We start from the raw sequence: 21835 nt of genomic DNA, 5'->3' as shown, positions 1-21835 counted from the left end.
ACCTATTTGGCGAAAGTATGAAACTATTTTTATGTTTCGGTTTTGACAGCCGCAACTCTCGTATCCAGAAAATACGTTTCTCAGCATTTATTTTTTGTTAATCTATCTAATAAGACACCTCCTGAGCACTCCTCCTAGCTTGACCTTCTAACCATTCGAACCAACACGAATGCTTGGATTGTACACCCACAACTGTCTTTTATAAAAAAAAACAATACTTGTAAGTTAAACGTTATAGTTTCAGCCTCAGGAACACTTTTGGCCATCATTAAGTCACTCCTCATTTTATTTTGCGAACAAATTCTTGTGATGTTTCGCTCAACAACCAGATGGTGCATTCAGCCTCTGTTGTAGATTTTGTTCTTGAACAGCAAAAGCATCACACTTGTTGCATGTATATTTTGTCAGAGGCTTGGTTCGCAGATTGAACCTAAGAAAATGTTTTTGTATTTTGATAGGGATATTTTTTTAAATGCAGTCTTACATACGTCCCTTTAATATAAGTCATATCCTTTTTGATTTTGATCTAGGGCATGGTATTGTTTTGTTGAATTTTTCGAATTAGTATTGCGCATATTTTTGTATATTTTTTTTTAGTTTTTGGTAAAATCAAATTTCCTCTTTCTGCCTTTTGATGGTCAGCCCTAAATAATTTGAAATGGACCTTCATAATAGCCACTGACAATTATGAAGGTCCATTTCACGAAAACAACAAAAGCACCTCCCGCTGTTCATTTCATTCGTAGTTAAAAGCTTTAAAATAGGTATCCATTATATTTTACCATGATTACGTGGATCGTTTATGTTAAAATAACTAGAGAAAAAATAAGACGATTTGAAATATGCAATAAAGATCCATGCTGATTGGGTTTCGTTGGAAAAATTAATATAAATAACAATCATTCCATACATTCTAGTTTTAAGGCGAAGCTTAATGCTAAATCACTATTTTAATTAATCTTTATTACGAATTGGTGTATATTATGAATACCAAAAATATGCTTTAGATAAATTGAAGGTTTTCCTACCGTTTACCTCGAATAGAATACAAATAAAAAAATAAATTACTCGTTAAAAAATATAAATGTAAACTACTAAAAAATATATATTTCCAATGGAAATGTATTAACGCGTAAAGGAAACAACTTTAAAAAATACAGTACTATAGCTAAGATTATCTGTGACAGTTTCCCTTGATTAACTTTTTTTTCTTTCTTATAAAATTATACACAAAATAAATAAAAAACCACTTTTTTGCTTAAAATCGAACGTTTCTAGACTCCGTTTGTCAAGCGACTTTAATGCATATTACCCACATTCGGGCATATAATGCATAAATATAAGGCATACCAAGAATATACACATTTTTGGCTTGTAGTTTCCTCTTAAAAGGATCCACGTGACCTGGATCTATTTGTACCATCATTTGAAATAACGCAAAGGGAATCCAATGTGCTTTGGACCCCACTTGAAATTTAAAATTATTTTTGCAAACTAGATTCATACTTCTTGAATCTTTTTTGTAAATTATAAAAACACGCTAACAAACCTTGGAAACATTTTACACAAGCATTAGTCTGTATTGAGAAACTACGTATCCTGGATCTAATTTGTAGAATATGGAGAAAAAAAAATTTCGCAGTGGTATAGTTAACTCATTTTCGAACTTTTTGTGGGTTGGATCTAGTTTGCAGAACTACGTCCAATCTCACCACACTTTTCAAAACATTTTGCTGCTGTAATTTCTGGTAGAGTAATTTTCTACCGAAAGATGGCTCGAATAAATAAAACACAATTAATTTTAAATTTAAATACCACCTCACCTTGAAAAGTCATTTAAAATTCATTCCAGATGCAACAATCCCCCAAAAAGTAATTTTGGGGATTTATTTGACTTTCATATTAGACGAGAAAAATACAATTAAAGGGGATTCTCCCAATTTCCAGATGCCTAGTAACTATTTATCTTATCTATGCTTTTCTGAGAAATTCGATGACGTTTCTGTATTTTTAGATATTTATATAGGTTGGTAGGCGTGCGAATGCTAGTATTTATCATTGTTCTTCCAAACTCCGGGAACGGATAAACTTTACCGAAAAGCAGAAACTCTGCTCAACTGGCAAACTGTCGCGAAATTTATACTCGTTTGCAAGTCTTCACCTGTGCGCTAAATTGCAGTTCTAATCAACAGTAATTATTGTCATTTTGAGAAGTACTCGTTCAATTATTGTTTCCGTTGCGTTTACCAGAGGAAAGCATCAACATGAACAACATACAGGTACCCGAGTGTTTCTTAATCTAAAAGATTATTTTCTCATTATCGAGTATTTAATAATATTCCACCGTTATTGAGGTTATGTCCTTTTTAAATCGGAGTTGTGCTATAGTTTTATGCATCGACATTTTTGTGCCGCCATCATTTTTTTTCAACACGCATTTTATTTGACATGTAACAACAATTACAATATTATTGTAATAATCCGACATTCGACGTGATTTTGCATTATATAAATGGTAGTGTGAAAGTAAACGTAGTTTAATTAATATTCCTAAATGAACTGGTTCCAGTTTCTTCTTTAAAAAATAATATTTCTATCTTCCTGGGCACAGGAGTAATAAATGTGCATAATATTATAACATATCTGCATCTCCCCGACGCCCTTGATTACATTGCGGTATGAACTTTTGAAAGATATTAATTAACATTTAGAATTTAGATGCATAGTTAATGCTGCCGACAGTGGTGACCAATATTATGTCACTGTGATAGCAATGTCGATATTTTTATTGTTCAGTTTTCAGTACAAGCCGGTACAAGTCGCCGGTTTGTGCCACAAATAAACCACTCACCTCTGTGCTTGTTTTCAAGTCTATTCCAATCACTTTGTCGCGTTTTTGTGTTGTAAAAATATTACGAGTAGGTAGATAGGTACTAAGTACCGCATTCACTCGAGAAAGAGTGATTAAAAATTGAAAAACATGATGTCTCTCTTTATTTTTCGACAATTCTATGAATGTTTAAATTCTCAGGATGGAAATGACTTTACGAGCTGAAAATAGTTGTGTTGATCTAAAAATTACAGACGCCAAAAGCTGTGCTAATTTCGTGACCGTTTTAGAGTTTTTACCGAGACAAACAATTGGGTTACTAATTTATAAATACTACCATTAATCATGTTGATAGTATTTATAAGTTTAATACTTTTTTATCGATAGCTTCATTTGTCATAATAAGATAATATGTATTGAGAGATAGTGATGTACAAGCAACGGGCCAGATTTTGCTTATGTATGTCCGTATTCACTAAAACATTTTTCTGGAATATTCTCATACTTATACTATTTTTATTTGATACTTTCGCCGAGTGACCAAGCTATTAACACGACTCGATAAAATCAATTTCAATGCTCAAAAAAAATCCCCTTATTTTGAAAAGAGTAATTCAGCCTCCGTCGGCTGACTCATCCGCTATTTAATCTACATACAGTCACAGCTGACCGTTTTATCTCTGATCCAATAAACAGCACATTTTTTATATTGCTATCATTGATAAACACCCATCAATATTAGAGATTAACGATTTTTTGATAACACCGATTGATAGTATCAAATAACAATGCAGAATATGCTAGGCTAGGTGAAAGGAAAAATTACAGTTCGTGTAAAAATGTATTGATTAATATTTGGGTGCATCTAACCTTTGTTCAAATGGATTTGTCATTGATGTCACCTCACAGATATCTGTCAAAAGACTGGATTTTCAAAACAACATATTTGCGCTGTTCTGTCATCTGAAATGTCATTGCATTGTTAATCAATGTTCCTTATACCTCTTTGTATGTCCATACAGGTATAGGGAACATTGTTAATCAAAGATATACATACAAAGAGTATAGGATAAGACATACACAACTTGAATAGTGATAGGTAAATTCCCGAGAGTATATTTTTGAGAATATTCCAGAATTGGGGAATACTGCGGGAATTTTTATCTAAATGGTAAAATTTTCAGTTTAAAACTAATGAGGTCGTCTCCTCCTTCATGTTGTTTATTAATTTGAGCGTGCAGAGAAAACAGCACCTAAAAAAAAATATGGTAAATATCGAATAGTATCTGAGATAAAAGTCATGAAAATGTTGATATTTGCAGCCGGCCGATAAGCGTCGAATATCACGAGACACAATTATGTACGTTTTTACCCAAGTTCACTTTGTCATACATGTATAATATAGAATAACTTTCTTAACCCTAGGCTAATTTGTTGGCTTTTCAACAAGTCACATGGTCTCACTGAAATCATTGTATCTCCCTTATTGTTTTGCTGAGAAATATAATATAAACGGTATTAGAAAGAGAAAATACCACGCTTTATATTCAAATCTAGTAGTTAACCACAGAAGAATTAAAAAGTACACCTCTATGAAACCAAAGATTCCGAATGCGATATGAAAAAAAAAATTATGAAACTTCATGAATTATTTTTATAAGAAACTATGAAAAAGTGAGGTAAAAGAAACGTTTGTATTACATTTGTCTAATAAAATGCGTGTGTTTATATATATTTATGTTATCAGTAATTTTACTTACAAAAAACGTAAAGTGTGCCAATTTTATTTTATTTTTTTGTATGTATTTCGGATACATTCAGAAATATTCTTATAATACCGACTCTTGGACGGGTTGTTTCGGAGAATTTGAACAATTCATCAAATTTCAACGTTCATTTCTGGGTACTGTGAAAGTCTTATTCAAGTTCTGTTATTATATCATCATAGGCTAGTTGCATGACAGAACTGAAATAATAACAGAACTTGAAAAAATCTTTCATAGAACTGGAAAATTAACTTTGAAATTTGAAGATTTGTTCAAGTTCTCCGAAACAACCCGTCCTTAGTCTACCGACTTCATAGTTCTTTCACACAAACCAAGTATAGGGTGCACAGTTTACACATTACATTATTATTTTACCATCCCATATTCACTCTCGTACACACTCTTATATACCGACTCTTGACATGACCAAATACTAGGTTTAGGAATATTATCACTAGTCTTGGTACACTCCTTGATTCATGTATTGTTTCATAGTTCTTTCACACAAACCAAGTATAGGGTGCACAGTTTACACATTACATTATTATTTTACCATCCCATATTCATTCTCGTACACACTCTTATATACCGACTCTTTACACGACCAAATACTTTATACATATTAGGTTTAGGAATATTATCACTAGTCTTGGTACACTCCTTGATTCATGTATTGTTTCATAATTCTTTCACACAAACCAAGTATAGGGTGCACAGTTTACACATTACATTATTATTTTACCATCCCATATTCACTCTCGTACACACTCTTATATACCGACTCTTGACATGACCAAATACTAGGTTTAGGAATATTATCACTAGTCTTGGTACACTCCTTGATTCATGTATTGTTTCATAGTTCTTTCACACAAACCAAGTATAGGGTGCACAGTTTACACATTACATTATTATTTTACCATCCCATATTCATTCTCGTACACACTCTTATATACCGACTCTTTACACGACCAAATACTTTATACATATTAGGTTTAGGAATATTTTCACTAGTCTTGGTACACTCCTTGATTCATGTATTGTTTCATAATTCTTTCACACAAACCAAGTATAGGGTGCACAGTTTACACATTACATTATTATTTTACCATCCCATATTCACTCTCGTACACACTCTTATATACCGACTCTTGACATGACCAAATACTAGGTTTAGGATTATTATCACTAGTCTTGGTACACTCCTTGATTCATGTATTGTTTCATAGTTCTTTCACACAAACCAAGTATAGGGTGCACAGTTTACACATTACATTATTATTTTACCATCCCATATTCATTCTCGTACACACTCTTATATACCGACTCTTTACACGACCAAATACTTTATACATATTAGGTTTAGGAATATTATCACTAGTCTTGGTACACTCCTTGATTCATGTATTGTTTCATAATTCTTTCACACAAACCAAGTATAGGGTGCACAGTTTACACATTACATTATTATTTTACCATCCCATATTCACTCTCGTACACACTCTTATATACCGACTCTTGACATGACCAAATACTAGGTTTAGGAATATTATCACTAGTCTTGGTACACTCCTTGATTCATGTATTGTTTCATAGTTCTTTCACACAAACCAAGTATAGGGTGCACAGTTTACACATTACATTATTATTTTACCATCCCATATTCATTCTCGTACACACTCTTATATACCGACTCTTTACACGACCAAATACTTTATACATATTAGGTTTAGGAATATTATCACTAGTCTTGGTACACTCCTTGATTCATGTATTGTTTCATAATTCTTTCACACAAACCAAGTATAGGGTGCACAGTTTACACATTACATTATTATTTTACCATCCCATATTCATTCTCGTACACACTCTTATATACCGACTCTTTACACGACCAAATACTTTATACATATTAGGTTTAGGAATATTATCACTAGTCTTGGTACACTCCTTGATTCATGTATTGTTTCATAATTCTTTCACACAAACCAAGTATAGGGTGCACAGTTTACACATTACATTATTATTTTACCATCCCATATTCATTCTCGTACACACTCTTATATACCGACTCTTGACATGACCAAATAATTTTTTTAATTTACTTGAAACAATTAACCCGATTTGTATTCCGTTTCACTTCAATAAAATTGAAAATATTTTTAGCTGATAATCTTTACTCTTTGTTCTTGTGCACAAAATTGATTTTCCAGTTCAATGACGCAAAGTTAATGGCCCTTAGAGTGAATTTATACATCAACTAATGTTAGTTCCCATTAAAGATTGCTGTGTTAGTTTAATGTTGTTTTTAATAATAATGTAATGGTCTCCCACACTCTTAACATAGTCACAATATATATTTTACAATAAACCGGCATTGACATCAGAACCTTGTACATTACCACACTTGATATGCAAATTAATTATCAAAAACAATGTTTCTAAGAACTTTAAACCCATTTTACAAAATAGGTTCTTAGGTTTAGTTAGTTAAAATATAAATAAAAAATTGCCTGAAAGCCTATTTTATTATTAATTAATTTCTTTAACCAACATTAAAGATGGCCGCCAAACTTAAAACGTAAAATATAAATTTAATTTGAACGTTAATAACTTTTTATAGCTCTATTTTCCATCTCCTGAAATAGTTATTTCTTTTGTTATTGAGTATAATCAAAGTGTGATCATAAGAATAATCTGTTACGAATAATAATCTGTGACATTGTCGGAGCATCCGGCGTAACTCTGGTCCAATATTGTCATTTTAATAATTGGAACTGATTCACTAAGACTTCAGACTTAGCACTTGTAATATTTTATAGAAGATACCTTCTATATTGAAGACCGTGTCACATTGTAATTTCTTCTTACTTTACTTTCACCAATTGAAATGAACAACATCTTTCTTCTTTCAGACCCAGAATAATATGTTCAAGAACATGGCAGCTCTTACATTAAATGGTAATTATTTATCTTTTTTGTATTCATTTGATTTAACTAATTCACAACTTAACATAACATTATATTTGCATATAACGTGCAGTATAAATAGTTCACGGCATCACATTATTTGAAACTTTTATGTTTGCGAATATTCCACCTCGCCAAAGATCATCTTTTAATGTTACCTTTATTTTATTTCTTCAATATTAGTAAAATTACTTGGTGGTGTCATTTTGATTATATATAAATTAAACATTTTGTTTAATTATTGCAATTTCAAAACAGAAACTTAATGCAGATTTACATAGTCGATTTTTGCCAAGCGGCCAGTGACCACAAATATTTGTTTCAACAGGCCGCAGATGACTGAAAACGCAAGCACCAAAGTAGACTAGCTTTCAACTTTTGCCGTGCGGCAGCAGATCGCATCGGCGGGTGATAAAGAGCGACCGTGAAAATGGTCATTCGCAGGCGACCACTCTCCTCAATTTTTAAGCAAAATGAAACTAGTCGCATGCAATATTAATGGAGTGGCTGTGTGGCGAGTCGTTACAACACGACGGGGCAACTAGCCGCATGGCAAATCCTATATAAGTGTGCCTCAAACCACCAATGCATTATGCACATAATATAATGTAACTACACAGTTATTTTGTTGTTTGATTCCCATCACATTCATTGCACTGCCTCTTATGGATATGTTATATATTTGTATTGTTTGCAGGAGAAAATCCGCCTGATGACGGATGTTTGGCAGCCTTTGGCCACAGTCAGTTCAAGCCGTACCAGTGGGAGATCATCAAGTCACTGCTGGAGGGAAAGGACAACTGCGCTTTCCTGACCACGGGCTACGGCAAGTCCCTGTGCTACCAGTACCTCGCCGTACGCACCAACCGTCTCGTTGTCGTCATCTGCCCCCTCATCTCCCTCATGGAGCATCAAGTCGAGTGCTTGGAGGTGTGTTCACTTTACTCTCTTTTCTACAAATATGTATACCATAAATACAAAGCTTACGGTCTTTCAAACTCCATCAAATCAACGATCAGCTCATTTCAGGTTTTTATCAAAGTTTGAACAGTTTTGCTGTTAATTAATTCTATTGGGCAATGGCATATTTAAAACAAAAAAAAAATGAAAAAACGTCTTGAGCAATAGACATTTCCGAACGTTCGAAATGGGAGCACTCATTGCAAGAATTATACCTCTGAATCTTAATACGAAAACATATAAACTGTTTACTTTGGTTTAAAATCAATGAATCCACTTAATTTCAATCTACTACATTTCGCCACTTATTCCACATTTTAACGTTTTATAAAAAAAAACTTGTACTTGATTCTTCATTTTTATGTGTTATTCTCTATGAATTAAAACAAACCATTTTTGGTTTTCTCCAGCTTCAAAATATAGATGCTGTCTTCCTTGGAACGGCACAGGCGCAAAAAAACAAAGTCTTGAAAGAGCTAAAAGAAGGAAAATATCATTTGGTGTACATGACTCCAGAATTCTTGTCCAATGCAAGAGGTAATTATGACCTTTATATTGATATCACAATTCATCAAACATCAAGGGAAAATATTTGTCCTTCGTTCCTATTAATTGATGTTAATAACGCTTTATCGATTATAACTTTCATCGATCCTTAAGAGAGACATATACCATCGCGATCTTCTCTGTAGGTTCTTTTAAGATGCAACTCCTATTTTGGTTGTTCTCACAAGGTTTAGCCAGCGTTAGCAATGTAAGCGCTCGAAAATATTTTTTTATGACTCGATTACAAAACTTTCCTCTACCTTCTATAAATATAATATGCATGTTTTATGAATATAAACCTTCCGGAAGAAATTCTCTAAATGATAGTGAAAACCCTATCAAAATCCGTTGCATACTTTAGAAGTACTAAGTGCACAAACAGACAGATGCAAATAGCGACATTTTTGTACTATTTAATAAAGATGTATTCGGGTGAAACATGCTATGGTGTTTCTAATGAATTGGGAACGTTTATTTCAATATACTGCTTGCTAAGACAATATAATGTAGTACCGAGATGACCGTTAATTATTTTATGTAAACATAATAAATCAACTGTTTTACTGCTAAATCTAATTTCTTACAATGTGTTATTTGTAGGTTTTGAGTTATTATCACAGCTGCACCGGGCCAGGAACATAGTGCTAACGGCAGTGGATGAAGCCCACTGCGTGTCTCTGCTGAGCAAGGGGCCCAGGAAGGGGCTGCGTCCCGCCTACCACAACTTGGGCCAGCTGCGACGGGTGTTGCCCAAAGTGCCTATCCTTGCCCTATCCGCTGTGGCCAACGATTTCGTCAAGCAGGACATCATAGACATGCTGGGACTCGAGTACTACCACTTATATAATATCTTCAGTTAATAAGCAAGCAGCTTCTGGCAGCATTCTCTAACTTCACAGTAATAAGTCAATCCTCTCTTCTCTCCAAATGAGAATTTAATCAAGCTTGAAATTGATTTATATTTGTAGCATTTGTTGCATTGCTTACCATTATTAGTATTATTAGTTTACAACTGAAATCTAGGAGGGTTCATTTAGCTGAAAGGCATTAGTACTAGGCCCTTAGAACATTTATGGAATGGAAAATATTACTGGAATGTGCATTTGCATATTCACTACTATCTAGTTCCCAATAATCGCATTGACAAATTGCTTGCGAGTTATACTCAACGAAAATGATTTTGAGTAACAAATAATAATTCTGACCTGATGTTATGATGCTTCCTACTCTTCAAGCAATTACAGTTTGTCCGGAAAACTCTGCTCCTCAAATCATTTGAACACGACGTTATTTATTATATTAACACACTTTGATCGGGTTATTTTTTTCGCCGGCAGACCGCTGAAAACGGGCGAAAATAAAGGTCTTGCGTGAATTTCTTTAATTTGTTTAAAATCGCTATATCTTCGAAAAGAATGGAAATATTTTAATAAAATTTTCTACATACCAACTCAGCATACCCAAGCTATAAAATTTCTAGCCGAAAACCAAGTATTATTTCTAATGCAACTTAATAAATCGAAAACAAAGTCATTGTTGGGTCATTAGGGTTCAATTTTTTAAGTATAAACTAGGTTTCAATTTTATAAAATTACAAATTATTATATTTTCACCAAGCCCAAATCATTACAAAAACAAAAACAATTGCCCCATCTCTAGTATCGTCAGAGTAACACATTATTACCCATTCAAATACCACATGTGCAATTGCTCCTCGCATGGTACAGCGGCCCAAAACCATCAGAAAGTGCTAATAATATTGGTTATTTTTTCAAATGAAATTTAAAATAATCACTTACGGTAGAATGCTTCTCGTATTGCTCACGTAATATTGTTTATTGTTTTTCACCAAACACTATTAGGTTTAAGTTTCTAACCACCTTAATATAATCAGTTACAGTTCACGTCTAAAAATTGTTCATCTAATATTTCACTGTTCTTCCTCTATATCACTTTCTTCAGAATCTCTGAACTGTAATGGCATCACTGACATTCGTCTCCTACAAGGAATTTCTTCACTTCCACTAGATTCTTCTCTTTCACTATGGAATTCAGGCAAATAATTACTAGAACAGGCAGATAAATTATCTGCGACGATTTCGTAATTTTCAAAATCCATTTTGAAAGGTATGAAAAAGCAAATATAAATATTATCTCCTCGGAACACAACCGTAGGACAATTTGCTTTTTAAAAACTGGCACGCACTTGTAAATATTTATTATGGTCCGCCTAACTGTGTTTGCCGATACCTGCTTTTGTTAAATGTGCCCGACACTCTCCGCTCGCTCGCACCTAGGAGTTGAGTGGGTGCGGAAAAGAGATAGAGAGATTTGTTTCGGGTTTCAGGGTAATAAAAACCCTCGTTCCAGGAATTGAATTATTACAATAACAGAATATGTTATCTAAATTACTTATTTCCTTGATCTTCAAACGCAATACCTATCAAGTGTCAGGTGTTCAATAATATAGGTCATTTTAGTTGAAATATCGATGTACACAAAAGACTCCAAGATAAATACAAAAAAAGACTTGCATTGCAATTTGATAATTATGTACATATAGTTGGGACCTTTACAAAGAGATTGGTATATAATATTCATTTTATTTATTTATTTAACCCCCAAAGGGCTTTTACATGTGGGCGGTACAATTTTAATGACAGTTTTGAAACATAAGAAAGAATAACAAAATTAAAAATAACAAGAACATAAATTAAAAAATACAGCGATTTAACTGGTTTACAAAAATATAACTTCCATTTAGGAATAGTATTGAAATAAGTCTTTTACGTAATCCACAAAATTCGATAAAAATTCAAATTCAATTCAATTAATATAAAAACATTGGATAATTTTTAAGCATCAATCAACCAAACGGGTAGAAATACCCTTCCCGATTAAATTGTGTTAATATTCTTCCAATGTGGTAAAAATTTCCTTAAAGTTTATAAATTTTTTTTATTATTTTCAGAAATCCCCAAGTGTGGACTTCAGAATTGGACAGACCCAACTTGTATTTTCAAGTGCAGAAAATGACAGGCAACATTGAATTAGACAAGAAAGGTTTAATGACTATACTAAACAGAGAGGACTTTGATATGCCCAACAGCCCCGTAGTCATTTACTGCCTAACAAAAAAAAATGCAGAAAAAATTGTGGAAATATTAGTTGGTTTGTACCCTTATAAAAATATTCTTATTTAAACCTCGGACTGCATAAAGTGGTACTCAACAATTCAAGTATCTCGATGCGCGAGATTCGTTCAATGACATTTTGTAAACCCCCGCCACCTACCTTTTTTCTATGTTTCCACATTCCAAGATTATTTCAATAGGACCCTTGACAGACTGAAAGGATTGTTGTCGGATTTGAATCACAATATTTACAATTAACCACTCGGAACATTAGAACGTCAAAAGACGTAAATATGATAATAGCGGTCAAGACATTAGTACGTCTTTTCACGTAAGCGCGCGAGATTTTACAAAAATCGATTTATTTCCATCACTAGTATACGTATTGCCATGATTTAAAAACAGAGTATCGATAATGAATAACGCTACGCGTCTGTATTCAAGAATATCTATGGAAAGTAGAGGTGCATTATCTAAGCCGATTGGATCTGTCATCTTGTTCGTTCATAATTTATTGCGTTTCTAAATAATTTATTAAAAATATTTTAGTTTGGACGGTTAATATTTTGAGGTGACTAATAGTTTTTAATTATATTTCTTCAATATATAAAGTGTTATTTCTTTATGATACTCAGAAAAAAATACATTTTTCACGGCTTTGAAATAATGCTAAGCGATTCTTACATATTTTTGACGTTTTCATAAAATGTATATTTAGAAACGCAAATATTTACGTATTACAACATAATGCGATAGTGAATTTCATAATCTTTCCAAAACATTTTTTAGAATGAGGCTACGTTTCCCAAAACGTGAGTTATGAAGCTTTTAGCAAAACTCGAAAATAACACAAAAATTATTACGTTTTGACAGTTCTCAAAGGAACACATAGTAAAAAAATGTCTGTCTGAGAGGTTAACTAACTTTCTTTCAATGTTTGGTGTTTCAGACAATAAGTTTAGTGTGGGGCTCTACAGTGCGGACAAGTCCATAGACGAAAGGAGAAATGCTCAGAGGAAATTCCTCAGTGGGGAAGTCAAGATCATGGTGGCGACTATTGCATTCGGAATGGGCATCCATATGCCAAGTGTTAGGTAATATTACAGACTTTACCAAAGTCAGGAATTTAATTTCAGGGTGGAGATTCCGCATCGAGGATCATCAAAACAATTGCAAAACATATGCTAGTTTAATGTATATTAACTCCACACTAAAGGCGTTGAGGAAAATATTTTCCCTCAGGGCATATCATATTTGGGTATGCTGTGTGGAGGGTTTGAGAGAAGATTTACATACAATAGTATTCAACACAAATTAAAAGTTTAAGGCCCAGTTGTTTTGCAGAATTACATGGCCATTGAGTGCCATTTGTTTTTTTTTGATAATTTAAAGGTTCCCATTAAATGTTGATTCTGAGTCCATTTCAGTTTTTGAACAAATTGTGATCAACAGAAGAGGACATCTATCATGTTGTTAAGCTTGTCAGCATATTACAATTTGCTAAAAAAACTGAAATGCACCTAAAATCAGCATTTAACGGGGTCCTTTCAAATGTCAAAAAAACAAAATGGCACTGTATGGCCATTTGATAACAATGTTACATTTGAATTTCTCCAAAACAAATGGGCCTACAAAGTGGATGTTCTTAAATTCATTGATATTATTTGAAATTTCCATTTTTCTACATCAAAATAGAAATCCACATTTTCATATTGTTTTGTTTCGTGCTGCTGATTGTATTGACTGTATTGAGTGTAGAGTATGTAATTTAGTGGTGTGTCGTTACAGGTGTGTGATCAACTACGGCGCGCCGCCCGAGATGGAGGTGTACTTCCAGCAGGCGGGGCGCGCCGGACACGACGGCAAACCCGCCCTCTGCATCACCTTCCTCTGCGCCGCACAAAGGTACTGATCTGCGCCTCTTTCAAATCATACGTCCTGTTCCTGTTCATCATCTACATCGGACCAGGTGTCCGATCACCATCATAATACCCTCATTAATAAATCCCTTCTAAGGGTTAAGACTTGCTCTAGTTTTATGAACAGACCCGCAGTATTATTTGCATTTGGAAAGGTCTAATGAAAATGAAATGTGTAGATTACCTACAGAGATCATATTAACTAAAAATACCTGGAAAAGAATCGCGAATACCGCACATTAGTCCCATCAGTCCCCTCTGCCGACGCCCATGTATGGATTACTCTACAACATTTTTTATTATCATATAAAAATATATATTTAAAAAAATTGGTTCTGAGGTCAATAATTCCCGTCTCATGGATCCATGTAAAAGACATCGCGAAGGTAAGGGGTAGCCGCCGGCGACGGAAGCCCTCCCAGAGGGGGATGGCCCTCTGGCCGCCAGGGAATGAGGGGTGCCAATCTGGTGGTCAGTTTGTTCAGGAGTGACGTACGAACCCATTCCTCCCACTGACCTCTCCCGATCCGGTCCGCCACGTAGCTGGTGACAACCAAGACCAAGACCTGGACAATGTTCACCCCCATGAACGCAGGCATCCCTGCTAAGTCACCAAATGCAACGAGTCTCTTGAAGTGTTGATTATCCAATGAATGATTCCCGGGGCGGTTGGCTTGAAGCTTACATTATGTATATGTGACTGATTTAAATGAATTGTTTACAGTTTTGTGCAGAGAGGTAACTACAACTCCGCTATGAGGTACTTCACGTCTACCAGAGAGTGCCGGAGGTACCACATCTTGTCCTACTTTGAAAAGGATAGAAAACTACCCACCACTATTCGAGCTGACTGCTGCGACAATTGCACCCGCAAGTAAGGAAGCAGTCAATATTATAATGTCTAGAATGCTTTTGGCTGCTGGCGGTCGTGCGACTAGCGCCACAGCGTGAAATACTACAATATCCATACGTAGACAGAGCTGGACCTCAATGCCAAGTACAGTAGAACCTCGTTAATTCCAAATCCACTGGACATCAAAAATCAAATTTCGAATTAACGAATTCCTACGTTATTTGAAATTTTATAATAAAAAATAAAAAATGCCGAAAACCGATTTTCATAGCGGCTGACCCCTTAAATTCAGATATTTGGTGTAAATTTGTAAAAATATGACATATTTCCGTGTAAAACAAATTTTCTTGACCCTTCAAGCTGAGGTATTCGAAATGAATTCGAAAAAATACGACATTCCAGTGTAAATCAATTCAGATTTACAAAATAATAATACTAATTAGGACGATGTGTAACCACGTAAAATTACATTTTTCGGTGTTTTACCGCCACGGCTTATGAAATTTAATGATGTTTTTCGCAAATATGGAATTTTTTCTAATTACACTAACAAATTTTCGTGCTCGGACAAAAATAAATTTCGAATTAACGAATTTCAAATTAAAAAACCATTTTAAATGAAAAAGAATTCTGGGACTATTTTTTTGTTGAAAATTTCGAATTACGGGTTTTTTAGAATTATTGGGGTTCGAATTAACGGGGTTCTACTGTATAATGAGGTCATTGGATGACACTTTGTGAATCTATTGATAATATAAAGAAGTTAAAAAAAACCTTACACCTGAAACCCTGGCGCGGTCCGTCCATACATGCTGTGGATGCTCCCCATCCCTTGCATTTTAGAGTAAAAAATTTGGACCTCTAGCCGTAAACAGCAATACTACAATTTAAATATTTTAATATTTCTACAGCGACCTTAATGTAATTTTTTTCACAAAAACGGCGCTGTAAAAAATCATACAAATATTATTAGACAATAGACATCGTGCATATTATCGTCCCTAAATACACATATATTCTCAAATACTGTGAAACACTTAAAACACACTGCGGTGTGGAAGCGATCTGTAAACCGTATCCAAGAATTCTAGAACGTACGTTCTTTCCGCGCATGCACACTGAGACCCGCAAGCCAATATCTTCGTCAACTTTATACGATATTAATGACACATCCAACGTGCAAAAACCGACTTTAATGCTCATGTATAATGCACAGAATCATATACTCTATTACTATTCCCTTGGATTGTATGCGCGCTCTGCTTTGACAGTTTGCTTTGAGCTTGGATACTTCGCCAACGTATTCTAAAAATAGTGAATTGTGTGGTTGTATAATTAAATCATTAATGCAAAAAAGTTTTGTGTCTCAGCCATTTGCAGAAAAAAACTTATTCTGGAAACTGGAAATATTGAGTTATGGAGCTTAATGGATTTATGGAGATAATTTTAGACGGTACCTAATTGTATCTTGTTCGTGGGCTAGCGTCTAGTTGTGCATATTTGATATCAAGTACGCACTTAGTATGAGTATAAACATTTGTTGTCCAGCATCCCTTCTATAAAAAGTCACCGACCGCCACTGCTGAAACTAGGCATTTTTATCGTAAAACTATTAAGAGTTCATTAATGAGTAAATTGGTTTACTTGTTGTTGTTATATAACAGTTCTTCACTTTAACTGAACTACTCCAAATATGCTCAGGAATAGCTGGTTAAAATTCTTGGGGTATATTTGTATACGTTAGACAATATCCATACAATATCCATACAATAACTAATTCTTCAGGTACGTGCTGTTACACTGTATACATTAGACAATATCCATACAATAACTAATTATAATTTAAGATTAGTTTGAACTTTAAGAAAACTTTTATCTAATGGCTTCTTTACAATAATTTTCAAGTTAGTCTAGAGGATCTAGCAATAGAGAGGTATGACGTTGTCAACGCGTAAATACCTCCCATGTGTCAAAAACGTATTTGTTCAGGAGGAGCTGAAAACTGATTTATAAGAGTTACAGATCGTTTTGTTGAAACATCAAAAATACGCATTGCACTTTTAGATGCAATGATGTATGTAAAACCGTATTTTTGATGTTTCAGAAAACAAACTCCTAAAAATCAGTTTAAGGCTCTTCCTAAACAATAACGTTTTTGACAAATAGGAGGTGTTTTCGCATTGACAACGATATACAAGCGCCCGACTAAAGCCAAAAGTAATCTGACACATGATGAATGTTAAAATGAATATTCTATTCCAGACTTAACTCTCCTGACATCGGAAAGTACGAAGAGTTGGACAGCAACGGCTTGTACGACTTCACCGAAGATACGGCCATGTTCCTGAATGCTGTGCAGTATTTCGACACTCCCGTGCAACTCAAAACAATTGTGGCTTTCCTGAGGGGTAAGAAGGAGAAGTGTCTGGACAAGATTCACCACGACAGCGACTACTTCGGCTCTGGCGCAGCCCACGATAAAGTCTGGTGGTTAGAAATCGGTAAGTCACTAACTCCTTGTGTGTGTTTTTATAATCATTATACTAATCTGCCGTAATCCAGCTCAACTCCAGGGGAATATCTACTTAAATCTCCTATTTTTATGACTGCATTAACTATGTACTGGAGAAAATCATTAATATAAATAGCATTTTACTAAACTGATTATGCAGTATATATTTCAGTTAATACTGACGTTGATAGGACGGGTAGTTTCGGAGAATTTGAACAATTCATCAAATTTCAATCTTCATTTCCGGGTTCTGTGAAAGTCCTATTCAAGTTCTGTTATTATATCATTATAGGCTAGGTGCTTGACAAAACTGAAATTAAAACAGAACTTTAAAAAATCTTTCACAAAACTTGAAAATGAACGTTGAAATTTGATGAATTGTTCAAATTCTCCGAAACAACCCGTCCTTATATTATAAAATTAGTGCAGACCTTCAATTTTGAAAAGACAATTATAATCATTTTCTGACGGGTTGTTTTTAGAGATAATAATAATGGATTAATTGTATAGCGCCTTTTTTGTGAGAAAATCACACCAAGGCACTTAAAAGATGACAGTATGTATAGTTATTATGTATTTGTAATTGGGTTAAGACAGGGCTGTGGACTGATGTGTATATTTTCCTTGTCCCTTAGCGCTGATTCTGGAACAAGCCAACTATATCCGCAGAGTGAGGACTTCAGCAGGAAGACAAACATATCCCGTGGTTGAGTTCGGCGAGAAAGGCGGTCCCCAGTGGCTCTTGGCCTACGACCAGGACACCAATGAGCCGGTGCTGCTGCCTCCCACTGAAGATATTCTTCAACAATTGACACCCATAATAAGGTATGTCCCCACTACAGTGGTATCTCGATCGATCGTCCCTCCAACAATTGTTTATTTTTTCCAGTCCCGAATTAATTCACACAAAACTCGCAAAAATAGATTGTGTCGAAAGTATTTATTAATTGACAACATTTTTTCTTCATAATTGGAACTGGATAACTGGAACATAACTGGAAAAAAAAACTCAAAAGTAGAATATTTGAGAGAACTCGATATTTCGAAAACACATTAATTTTGTTTAGGGAATTAGTAAGAAAACATTAATTTCACTTTTTATCTCATTCATATAATAAAAAAATAAGAAATAATTTTTAAAGTTAAATCGAATGTTATCTTACCGGCGCCAAATATGAGACTAGGGGGGTATTTCACTATGTCGGGCTAAATATCTGACTAGCTAGCCGTTGGCTGGCTTTAAAGATCAGAATAACTTCGTTATTCAACGGCGACCGTTTCACCATTGTTGCCGAGCTTCCGGATAGATAACACTCGAAATAGTCTGGCAACATCGCAAAATGTTTGCAGTTACCCCATCTACTGCAACGCCTGTCATGTTTTGCCGCAATGTCTATGGAATGCTAGCGTCAACGCCAATTGATCTGTGGTCAACGCTGTCATCCAGTTTCCCGCCACAGTCCACACACCGCAAAGTGTGCATTTTTTTTGGTTATGTTATGTTGATTATCAGGTCATTTTAGATAGATTCGTGTCGAATTAATACATTGTTTCTTATTTTGAACACAATCAAATAATTCAGGATGGATCATACAAGCATTCAAATTCATTCGAGCTCTTAAAACTCGCGGCCTTCGCATCGCCGCCCTTTCACCTGCTTCTGTAAATCAAAAACCTCGGTATCCATAATAATTTGCAACAAAATTCGACTCACTTCACCGCTGTCAAACTCGGAATGTTTTGACGCCATCTTTGATTCGAGGAATAGCGCCTAACGTGAGGTTCGAGCACTGATTAGTCAAATCGAACTTTAACCCGAGCGTTATTCAGATATAGTGAAAACGAAAAAATGACTAATCTGCGGATTAGTGCTTAGTCAGAACATAATCAGAGATAGTGAAATGCCCCCTAACTATTTTCAGGATTTTATTCATGGCGTCCATTATACATATTTGAGGCAAACTGGAAAGAATTATTCTTTCTCTTTCTAATGTCGAAAAAATTACATGTTTCCGAAAAAATACTTTTATAAATTTAATTTAATTTAATTAATTGATTTATTTTATAATTGGTTTATTTTGGCTATAAAATATATGTACAAACTGAAATAAATGTAAACTGTCCATTTCCGAAAATTAATAAATAAATTAAAAAATAAAATATAGACGCCAGGTTATATATGTCCCTAAATTAAAAAGGAGTTATTTGTCATTTTCAAAATAGTAATTTATTTGTGTAGAATTCAGACTATCCGTTATATGTTGGTACTCATCATTTCCTCTTCTTCTTTTCAGACATTCGTAAATTGGATTTCACCACAAGACTGCACGGTGAATACTGACCACAGTGCAAACAGCATCCATTGCATTGTTTACAACAATCTAATTCTTAGGAAATTATAAGAAATATTCTTTTTTAAATGTTTCATTTTATTAAAATATTTCACTACAATAAAAAAAATAAATCATTTTAGTTCTAAATTATAAAAATTGTCTAATATTATGTTCAGTTACCTATTAAAAATACACATTTGTTTATTGCAAACAGAGCTAGATTTTTCTATGGTATTAGAATTATAGTATTAGTATTACAGATTGGCAATCTGCTAATCTTTTCATATTTAATTATATTTTCAACATTTTACTATTATGTGTCGCTTTTTTATCAATACTTATGACAATAAGGTATTATTAATTTACAATACTTATTACTAAGTATTGAACCTAAGTTTTTATTATTTTTTATAAAATAAACCCTGGCGTAAAAGCGTGTAGCTATATCGCCTTCGGTTGTGCGAATTGAGACCGGCCATTATTATAAGAAGATTAATGGCGGAGTAATTTATACTGTGCTGTTTATTTGTTTGTATTTTTAAATGTAAATCACCTCAGATTAATTGGGAGAGGACACAATGTCATAATATTTTATATCTTCATCGGGGCATGTAATGTAAAAAAAATTATATTTTATACGACTGTGAAGAAAACAATTTTGAAGCAGGAAAATGATAGGAGACCTACAAATCATATTTATTTATATTAATAATTATTATTAATGTACACAATAAATAATGGGGTATCCCTTCATTTTCCTTCTTAATGTAAAAGTCTAAACTTGCCTTTTATTATTATCATAAAATAATTAGGTCCCAATGGCTGAGTGGTTAGAGGCATTGTCCCGGTAAGACGGGGAGATCCTGGGTTCGATTCCCAGTTGAAACCCTAACCATTTTATTTTTCTGTGTCTTGTTCTGTTTCATGTTTTAAATATCACTTCTTATCCAGCATTCCATTAATTCTCTTATTTTTGAACAGATTTACGAATTGCTTATCTCAAACGGTTCACTAATTTGCGTGAATAAACAATAAGACACAGGATATGGCTATATGTATTATTATGAACCAAGAGGCCTAACAATACATCACACACATTGCTTCGTCTTCAAACTGTTATTTACACAAATGAGAATATTTTAACTGGCGACACCAAACTATTTTTTAGTTAATTTATTTGCTAAATTTGTAAGTATTTACATGGTACACAGCCGCTAAAGCCAAACGCATAAATATATGCGAATAGCGCTTGAGGCATGTTTTATGCATGCGTGCATATGTGTAGCGGCGTAAAGGTTTATTATGTGTTTTCTTACTGTCATGTAAAATTTGAATGTTTTACATTGTATTTGTTATTTTATGTTTTCTTTTTGATTTATGAATAGAATATTTGACATGTCATATGGTTCGTGTTATTTTATGTGTTTTGTTACTGTCATGTAAAATTTTAATGTTTTACATTGTATTTGTTATTTTATGTTTTCTTTTAGATTTATGTATAGAATATTTGATATGTCATATGGTTCGTGTAGTTTTATAAAAGTGTGATTATAATGTGTGCATCATTAATTATGAATGACTCAACTATGAATGTGCCTCTGTTATAGAAATATTATCACTTAAATATAATCGTTACATATTTTTTAACTTGGTCTTTTTATTGAATTTTTTTCCCGTTATCCTTTTTTTTTTAACTCTTTCTGGACTACCGTCTCAACATAGTTGATGGCGGAATATACGCCACATGCGCTGATGTCTCAATGTGTTAAATAAAAATAAGTATTATGTTTTTGTCTATTTCTTAACTCCTCAGGCTAATTTGTTGGGTTTTTCGAACAAACGGCTATTATCCATAGTCGTTTGCTTTACGAAACAGCTCATATGGTCTTATACAGCTCATACGTGTCTCCCATACTGGGAGAAAATACCAAGCTTTATATTCAAGTATAAAAATTAATCACATAATAATTAAAATGTACACCTTTATGAAGCCAAAGGTTCGGACAGTAATT

The 21835-nt window shown here is 33.9% G+C and overlaps 1 protein-coding gene across 1 annotated transcript; it reads left to right on the top strand.

Moving 5' to 3' along the window:
- The first annotated feature begins 2044 nt into the window (after positions 1–2044).
- LOC149408910 (bifunctional 3'-5' exonuclease/ATP-dependent helicase WRN-like) lies at positions 2045–21461 on the top strand. The gene is made up of 12 exons (XM_089650307.1): positions 2045–2279; positions 7512–7557; positions 8264–8496; positions 8937–9063; positions 9673–9901; positions 12044–12243; positions 13156–13300; positions 13995–14111; positions 14850–14999; positions 17241–17479; positions 18126–18315; positions 19785–21461. Exons 1-12 carry the CDS (start codon positions 2265–2267, stop codon positions 19792–19794), a joined length of 1701 nt encoding a protein of 566 aa, XP_089506433.1. The 5' UTR covers positions 2045–2264; the 3' UTR covers positions 19795–21461.
- Positions 21462–21835: the final 374 nt, after the last annotated feature.

Source organism: Hesperophylax consimilis, unplaced genomic scaffold, assembly GCF_061612785.1.
Source record: "Hesperophylax consimilis isolate HC1 unplaced genomic scaffold, BYU_Hcon_1.0 scaffold_42, whole genome shotgun sequence".
NCBI lineage: Eukaryota > Metazoa > Arthropoda > Insecta > Trichoptera > Limnephilidae > Hesperophylax > Hesperophylax consimilis.
The sequence above is the reverse complement of the archived record's forward strand: the minus strand, read 5'-3'. Positions and strand labels throughout refer to the sequence as shown.

Bases quoted from the DNA above. Each gene is read 5' to 3' on its own strand.
- LOC149408910 (XM_089650307.1), top strand. The intron at 13,301-13,994 runs GTAATATTACAG...GTGTCGTTACAG, and splicing joins ATCCATATGCCAAGTGTTAG to GTGTGTGATCAACTACGGCG. The intron at 17,480-18,125 runs GTAAGTCACTAA...CTTGTCCCTTAG, and splicing joins AGTCTGGTGGTTAGAAATCG to CGCTGATTCTGGAACAAGCC.